General features: G+C 39.1%; 1 protein-coding gene across 1 annotated transcript in view; it reads left to right on the top strand.

Annotated features, from left to right (window-relative positions):
• The first annotated feature begins 2,937 nt into the window (after positions 1-2,937).
• C13H4orf51 (chromosome 13 C4orf51 homolog) overlaps positions 2,938-9,492 on the top strand; it is a 47,020-nt gene continuing 40,465 nt past the window's right edge. The window contains exon 1 of the mRNA XM_049852822.1: positions 2,938-3,167. Coding sequence (XP_049708779.1) covers positions 2,938-3,167 — 230 coding nt within the window. The remainder of the gene's footprint in view (positions 3,168-9,492) is intronic.

Raw genomic sequence — 9,492 nt, 5'->3', positions numbered from 1 at the left:
CTTCACCTAAAGTAGTTCTTATCTACTAGCCCTCTCCCACCTTTCCTCCCTCCCCTCTCCTGTAACCAACAAAGAATATTTTCTTCTCTGTTTAAACTATTTCTCCAGTTCTTTTAATAGTGGTCTGATATAATATTTGTCCTTTGGCACTTGACTAATTTCACTCAGCATAATGCCTTCCAGATTCCTCCATGTTATGAAATGTTTCATGGATTCATCATTGTTCTTTATCCATGCGTAGTATTCCATTGTGTGAATATACCATAATTTATTTATCCATTCATCCGTTGATGGGCACCTTGGTTGCTTCCATCTTTTTGCTATTGTAAACAGTGCTGCAGTGAACATGGTGTGCATATATCTGTTCGTGTAAAGGCTCTTATTTCTCTAAGATATATTCCAAGGAGTGGGATTCCTGGATCATATGGTAGTTCTATTTCTAGTTTTTTAAGGCAGCACCAAGTCGATTTCCAAAGTGGTTGTACCATTTTACATTCCCACCAGAACTGTGTAAGTGTTCCAGTCTCTCCATAACCTCTCCAACATTTATTATTTTGTGTTTTTTGGATTAATGCCAGCCTTGTTGAAGTGAAAAAGATCTTGTTTTAATACATATTTGTCTATAGACTTCCACAAAATTTGAAAAGAAAATTTAAAAATGTTTTCTACAAATAATCTTTCACAACCTGTTCTACTGGTTTTCCTCTCTTAAAACAAGATATTGCTAGAAGAGATTTCTTTAAGAGAAACCACCGTTTTTTGGCTAGAATAGATAAAGGTTAAAGTAAAGAAGCAGCAGCTACCTGATACTGGGTGGGTCGAAAAGAGCAGGGCAGCCCAGTTTTCTTTTCTCTCCTTCAGTCCCTATCTTCCTCGTCTTTTTATCTTACCTGGATTTCTCCAAGGAGCCTTCAACTACTTGGGAAAAAGCAGCTCTGTCTGCAAACAATTGCCTAATCCTGCTCCTAGAGCAAAGATGCTTCTCCTCCAAATTTCAAAGTTTTAAGGAGAAAAAACAAACTCTAAAATACTAACAATTATTTGCAAATAATTTTATACTCAGAAAAACTTACCAAGTAGTGTGTCTCCCTTTCTTTAAAAGACTGTTTAAATTAAGCTCCCCGAGCTGTGGCCCCAGGATCAGTTGCATCAGACTCACATAACTGATAATAAAAATGAAGATTCCTGGGCTTTGCCTCAGATGGCAGTCTCTAAAGGCAGGGCTGAGGGGCCTGCATGTTTATGTACCCCATACAGGCTGATCAAATCATCTATGGAAGTTTTTGTTTGTTTGTTTGTTTGTTTTTAAATATTGATGATGGTTCCACTCCCAGAGATGCTGATCAATAACTCAAAATGGAAGCATGGCATCTGTTATGGATTGAATTATGTCTTCCCATAAAATATGTGCTGGAATCCTAACTGCTATTCCTGTGGATGTAATCCCGTTTGGAAATAGGGTTTCTTTGTTATGTTAGTGAGACCATATCAGTGTTGGGTGTGTCTTAAACCTAATAATTTTTGAGATACAAAAAGAGCAGATTGACACAGAGCAATGCAAACTAGCAGAAATAGGGGAAAGATAGATGCCACACAGAGATCACCAAGGAGTCAAAGAATGCCAGGCTAAAGATGCTGAGACAAAACGACTCCCTCAGAGCTCACAGAGACAGGGGGACTTCCCCTAGGGCCAGTGCCCTGAATTTGAAGTTCTAGCCTCCTGATCTGTGACAAAATAAATTTCTGTTCATTAGAACCACCCACTTGTGGTATTTCTGTCACAGCAGCACTAGGACGCTAAGACAGCATCTATATTTATAAAGATACCCACTGGTTGGAGCCCTGGTGGCAAAGTGGTTAAGTGTTTGGCAGCTCCAATCCACCAGCCTGTCCTTGGAAACCCTATGGGACAGTTCTACTCTGTCCTATAGGGTACCGATGAGTTCAAATCCACTCGGCAGCAGTGGGTTTGGTTTCTTTTTGGTTTTCTACTGGTTTTTTACTGGTTACTTGAGTGGGTGCTGAGGTTTAAGAACTCCTAAGAGTTGATCAAAGGACGAGTGTTGAAAGACCTCTATTTCATTTCGATTTGCCAATGAATTGTTCATCTGGAGACGTGAGGGGCATTTCAACCAGATGTAGAAGAAAGATCAGTGAAGGATGGAGGAAGTTACATGACTAAATGGAAGACTGAAAGCTATGACTTCTCAAATTAAAAAAAGAGTCACAGTCACACTTCGAAGACTACAGTTCTTAACCCTGGCTGCTTCTTAGAATCCTCTGAGATTAAGCTTTTAGAAAATGCTGATGCCTGGGCCCTGCTCCAGACCAATTAAATCAGAATTTCTGGGGCTGGAGCCTGGGTATCTGCATACTTTAACAGGCCCTGGGCTGACTTGATGTGCTGCCAGCTGGGGCACTGCGGCTCTATGACATGTAAGAACAGCTTGAGTCACAGGCCATTGGTGACATCATAAGCAGCTCATGTTTGCTTCCAGACATTTGAAGACTACGTCTTCTGGGGAAATGAAGGATTGGTGCTGTCTTTTTATCTTGTTTCCATTTCTTCAGCCACCATCATTTGGGTTCACTTCTTTATTTATGATAGCACTAATATTACAAATAATTTTATCACCTGATTTCTTGCCATAATTGTGTGGCAGTGTATCATTTAGGGCAAAGACCAGAAGGCTATATAACTTAAAATTTGTCAGCTAAAATTTGGGGCATAGGGGAGATGGGCAGGATAGTATTTGTGGAATTTTGTGATCCGTTGCTTGGCAACCATACTAAGACAATTAAGCTTTTGCACTATGGTGAACCGTTTGAGTTACAAAGTTTGGTGAGCCCAGTCAACGTCTTCTGGCTACCAGAGGGAAATCACTAATTATCAAGAGGGCTTGGAAAGTTCTCATTCAGAGCAGGCCATCCAGAGCTATGTCCCACTACTTCTACCTGACACCGCAAGTCGTTCTGCCCTTCAGCCCTCTGACTTCTGAAGAGTTTGATCTGATCCGGCACAAGGCTGGAGCATCTTGGCAGGATGAAACGCAGTGGACAAAATCTTCTCTGACCACGTACACCGGGAGTTACCGGAAGAAAAAACTGGATGAGTCCACTTGGAGCCGACTGTTCAAAGCAGGACCACAAGAACCTGAGTGTAAACAGTAAGAGTTCTTTGAGATTTGGACCTGGGTGTGTCAGTACAAATAGTCAAGAACACTTAGAAGGGGCGAGGGGATTGTAGATCTTGAAAGAGGCTTTAGCCCTGGGTATTTTCCAGTGTAAATGTCAGTGCAAAGAGGAGCTAAATGTCAGTTACCAGCCAAAATGATGATTGCTCTCTCTATTTACCACTCATAAAATTACCTGTAACGTCTACTCCTGAACGGACATAAATATGAGTATTTGACTAAGCAGTGGACATTTTGTATTCTCTCTTCAGCCAAAGGTGCCGTTGAGAATTTTGCCTTGTTTCCTGTGTAGTTTTTCCACTTTCAGGAGTTAGAAAGTTGGCTCAGAGCAGGAATGAAAGTAGCCTGAATCTTTCTCTATTCCCCACCTTTTGATGTCTGTTGATGCATGCCGGGGCTGCGGGCCCAACAGACATTGTTTGAGTGTTAACACTAAGCCAGGTCTTTTGATACACCCAAAGCAAAAAAATTAAGTTCAGTTGAATATGGTAACTGCAGCTGCAGGAACAGGTAATGGGTTACGAAAGAGGGAGATGTCACCAGTGTCTGTGGTCTGGAAGGGGTGTTCTGTTTCTAGGAAGATCTTAGTAAAGCAGGTTTCCCCTGAGCTGGTTTGGAAGACGGAGGAGGTGGAGACTAGGAAGGTGTGCCACATGGAGGGAAGAGTCAGTACAAAGACAAAAAAACAAATTCAGTTGCCATCAAATCAATCCAACTCATGGTGACCCCAGGTGTGTCAGTGTAGAACTGTGCTCCATAGGGTTTTCAAAGGCTGATTTTTTGGAAACAGATCACCAGACCTTTCTTTTGTCCAGCCTCAGAGTGGACTTGAAGCTCCAACCTTTTGGTTAGCAGCTGAGGGCATTAATCTTTTCCACCACCCAGGGACTCCACTCAAAGGCAACCAAAAAAAAAGAAACGAAACTCATTGCCACCAAGTTGATTCCAACTCATAACAACCCTATAGGATAGGGTAGAATTGCCCCACAGAGTTTCTAAGTAGCGTCTGATGGATTTGATTTGCCAACCTTTTGGTTAGCAGCCATAGCACTCAACCACTACACCACAAAGGCAAAGGAATATTTAATCCCAAACACTGTTAGGGAACTGCAAGTAGCTTGGTGAGTCTGAAAGATAAAGTCTAAGTGCAAGTGTGAAAAATATGAGGACTCATTAGGAAGTATGTTCCTCTGAAGATTAATTGGCAAATATCCTGTCCAAATTGTGGAAACTTGTTTGAAAACTAATTGGATTATTTTATTGACTTTGACTTCAGATACCACCAATAACCCAAATTCAGTAAAACTTGTGAAAGCTGTAACCCGTGTAAGGTAGAAACCTGTCAGAGAAGTAAAACATAAATATTTTCCACTAATAAAGAATGATAGAAAAGTGTTAAGAGTGTACCCTGTTAAGGGTGGAAAACTTTTGAGACCCAGAAAAACAAGGCAGTCTTGTCCAGTTCTGGCTCTTCCAGTTTTCACTGTTTTACATTGTTTTCCAGGTCTTTCCAAATTATCAAAACAAAGTACTGAAACCTAAAATGTCTTAAGAGTACTTTCCAACTGGGTGCCTTGGTTGGTTTATCCCAATAAACTACAATCTTCGCACTTTTAATAGCTCTCTGTTATGTTGACACTTCAATTAGCTTTGGAAGCCCCTTTGCTAATGCTGTGAATTTTGAGACAACTCTTAGCCAGATAGGGAGGTCTTCAGGCAATGCTGGGGTCCTTGAAAGCTGCAGATTTGTCCACCAGAGCAAGGGGGAAAAAAAAGATATTTAATAACTCTGAAAAAAATGCAGAAATATGACACCTGGTAAAAATGGACAGACTCTTGAATTGGCTTCTGAATGCGATCACTACGTCAATCATTCTGACCAAGGCAACCTGCGACATTGCAAACCATAAAAGAACACAAGCTTGTGAGGTTTATCTGTTTTTTTGGAACCTCAGAAATGAAAATACATTCTTTGCATAACTACTGCTTATTCTATTATAGGACAAAAAGAAGCAAGTGTTATAAGGGAAGATGAAGGGCGGGTTCAGCTCATTTTGAAAGTACCAATTATATATTCTAAATTTGCTTTTATTTTTAATCTTTTTCTTGGTTAATTTTAGCCCCAAGGACAAATGTCTTTTTAAGTTCTGAGCAAAATCTGTTTGATTAAAATTTTGTAAGGCTATAAAGAGACATTTTTATACTGCTTAAAATCAGAATGGTCCAAGAGGGATTATTGGGATAAAACATGAAATGATTAATCATTTTAAAACGTGTTTAGTCAGGAAAATATTGATGTAGACAAAACAGTATTTTTTTGTTCATCTTATTTAATATACATTGAATACCCATATTATGTGAGACAGAAGGAATTTGGTAGATGTCTTGATCATTTGGTTCTGAATGAGTTTTAGCACCAAATTTGTAAAATTCATAACCATGCAAAAAGAAGAACCCTGCATTAGGAGAGTGGAGGTTATCGTGCTATAGGACTTGAAGCTATTCTGGATAGCGGTGTCAACCCCAGTTGTCTGCCGAGGTTAAAATAAAGGAAGAATTGCGTTTCGGAATTCCTAACACAGGGGTATTTTCGAAGTGTTGATGCTTTGTCTATTCATTAAATTATTCACTTATTCATCCAGTAATCAAGTATTTCTTAAGTGCCTACTATGTGTACGGTCTTAGGCTAGATGCTGGGGCTGCACCAGTGATCAAAACATATATGGTGGCTGCCTCCATGGAGTTTGTAGACTGAGGGAGACAGTGACTCGGGAAACAGTAAACTATTTGTTCTCTGAAGGAATCAAATAGGGACCTTTGTTAAAAACAAAGGCAGTGGTAGTGGCTCTTTCTTATATAACTAAACATGGTCTTACTATCCAATCCAGCAATCGTGTTCTTAAGTACCTGATTTAGAACACATTCACACAAAAAACTTGCATGTGAATGCTTACAGTAGCATTATTCATAATTGCCAAAACTGGAAGGAACTGAGATGGATAAGAATACAATGGTATATCCATACAATGGTGTATCATTCAACCATAGAAAGAAATGAGGTATCAAGCCACAAAAAGATACGGAGTGATCTTAGATCCACATTTGTAAGTAAAAGAAGCCAGTCTGAAAAAGATACAATATAATTTCAATTATACAACATTCCAGAAAAGCAAAACTAAGACATTAAACAAGTCAGTGGTTGTCAGGGAATAGGAGAGTGTTGAAAAGGGAAAATGCAGGTGTTTTTTTTTTTTTTAAGGTGGTAAAACCATTCTCTATGATACCGTAATGATGAATACAAGACATTAAGCATTTGTCAAAACCTGTAGAACTTTACAGCACAAAAGCGAACCTTAACGTATGCAATTCCTAAAAAAAAATATTTAGAAGGTTGGGAGATCCCAAGATGAAAGCAGAACATGACAAAAGCATCTAACTGTGTTACAAATGTGTGAAACAACCTCCCTGAAGGGGGTGTGGGAATAAGGTAATGTTGGAAATGAGCTGTGTCTAGAAGTATAAAAGAACTGTACATATGCACTGTACTGTCATTGATAAAGTTATTTTCTATGAGGGTATGGGTTAACAATTCTGAACTACTATACATATATCCTGGAATTGAACAATTAAGTAGATGGATGGCAGATGGCAGGAGCCACATTTCTTACTATTAGAGTGAGAGATTAAAAATAAGCAAGTAGAAAAGTCTAGAATGATCCAAAAGGTAATGGATTAGAGTTGGGGACATCAGTATGAGCTTAAGTGTAGCTTAATATAGATACAGGTAGTTGCATATAGAAATATTTATAGATATGTGTATACACACAGGTTAGTATGTTGTTTTCGTTAGGTGCATCGAGTTGGTTCCCACCCATAGTGACCCTATGTACAACAGAACCAAACAGTGCCTGGTCCTGGGCCATCCTCGCAAACATTGTTACACTCAAGCCCATTGTTGCAGCCACTGTGTCAATCCGTCTCATTGAGGGTCTTCCTCTTTTTTGCTGACCCTCCACTTTTCCAAGCATGATGTCCTTCTCCAGGGACTGATGCCTTCTGATAACATGTCCAAAGTATGTGAGACATAGTCTCTCCATCCTTGCTTCTAAGGAACTTTCTGGTTGTACTTCCTCCAAGACAGATATTCTCATTCTTTTGGCAGTCCAAAAGAATATACTGGCAGTATATTCAGTACTCTTTGCTAACAATATTCAAAATAAACCAAGAACACCTTTTAGTGCCAGAAAGGAAGAAAGTGAATAAAAAATAATTATGGGGTATGTCAAAGTGACACAGGATCCAACTGAAAGAGCTCCTCATAGCAAAAGCTGGAACAATTTGGGAAACAAAATAAAACTGTATTGGATTATGATCCAAAGTATGAAATATCCATGAGTCCATACTGATATGAGTAAATGATTGAATAAAACCATAAATGGGGGAGAAAGGACAAATCTCCCAAGCAGAAGAGTTCCAAAAAACTTAGGTGGTTGCTTTACCCTCAGGAAGGTAGAGCACAATTCACCATTCCTTAAATGTAAGCTGCACACACTGAATTTAATCCAATGAGTACGGAATGGTGGAAGAGTAACTTTATGGTGGGGAAACCTGAGAAACACTACCTCAAGCCAACTGATCAAGGTTAACCTCAACAGTGATAAGTCACATCGATTGTCTGCATCCTTGATATGATGTGATAAGAATGGTACTTCGCTTCTGTGGTTTTCCTTCCCAAAACACATTACCCTTGTCTGATCTTTTGAAAAAACATCAGGCAGATTCATATTAAGGGACATTCTACAAAATTCTTGACCAGTAGTCATCAATATTTCATTATAATACTTTGATTTGTCTTCTCAAGCTGCCCTTTGAAATCTTCTCTTCAGCTCTTTTACCTCATCATTTCTTCCTTTTGTTCTAGCTACTCTACTTTCAAGAGCAAGTTTCAGAGTCTCTTCTGACATCCATTTTGGCCTTTTCTTTCTTTCCTGTCTTTTAAATCACTTTTTGCTTTCTTTACGTATGATGTCCTTGAAGTCATCCCGCAACTCATCTGGTCTTCTGTCATTAGTGTCCAGCGCATCAAATCTATTCTCGAAATGGTCTCCAAATTCAAGTGGGATGTACTGAAGGTAATATTTTGGCTCTTGTGGACTTGTTCTAATTTTTTTCAGCTTCAATTAGAACTTGCATATGAGCAATTGATGGTCTGTACTGCAGTCAGCCCCTGGCCTTGTTCTGGCTGATGATATTGAGCTTTTTCACCATCTCTTTCCACAGATGTAGTTGATTTGATTCCTGTGTTTTCCATCTGGTGAGGTCCATGTGTATAGTCACCGCTTATGTTATTGAAAAAAGGTATTTGCAATGAATAAGTCGTTGGTCTTGCAAAATTCTATCATGCAATCTCTGGCATAGTTTCTATCACCAAGGCCATATTTTCTAAATACTGTTCCTTCTTCTTTGTTTCCAACATTCCCATTCCAATCACCGGTAATTATGAACACACCTTGATTGCATGTTTGATCAATTTCAGGCTACAGAAGTTGTTAAAAATCTTCAATTTCCTCATATTAGGCCTTAGTGTTTGGTGCACAAATTTGAATAATAGTCGTATTACTTTCCTTGTAGGTGTATGGATATTACCCTGTCACTGACAGCATTGTACTTCAGGATCACACAGAGGATAGATCTTGAAATGTTCTTTTTGATGATGAATGTGACACCATTCTTCTTCAATTTGTCATTCCCAGCATAGCAGACCAAAGGGGAAGAACAAGCTCGGCATTTCTCAAGCTGAAAGAACTGAAGAAAAAATCCAAGCCTCCAGTTACAAAATGGACAAAATATTGAATGATGCAGGAAGCATCAAAAGAAGATGAAAGAAATACACAAAGTCACTGTACCAAAACAAATGTATGAACATTCAGTCATTTCAGGAGGTAGCATATGATCAACAACCGATGGTATTAAAGGAAGAAGCCCAAGCTGTATTGAAGGCATTGGCAAAAAAACAAGACTCCAGGAATTGACGGAATATCAACTGGGATGCTTCAACAAATGAACACGGTGCTGGAGGTGCTCACTTATCTATGCTAAGAAATTTGTAAGACAGCTACCTGACCAACTGACTGGAAGAGATCCGTATTTGTGTCCATTCCAAAGACAAGTGATCCTACAGAATGTGAAAATATTAAACAATGTCATTAATATCACATGCAAGTAAAATTTTGCTAAAGATAATTCAAAAATGGTTTCAGCAGTGTATCGACAGGGAACTGCTGGAAATTCAAGCCAG

Source organism: Elephas maximus, chromosome 13 (genome assembly GCF_024166365.1).
Source record: "Elephas maximus indicus isolate mEleMax1 chromosome 13, mEleMax1 primary haplotype, whole genome shotgun sequence".
Classification (NCBI taxonomy): domain Eukaryota; kingdom Metazoa; phylum Chordata; class Mammalia; order Proboscidea; family Elephantidae; genus Elephas; species Elephas maximus.
This window is presented reverse-complemented; position numbering and strand designations above follow the sequence as displayed.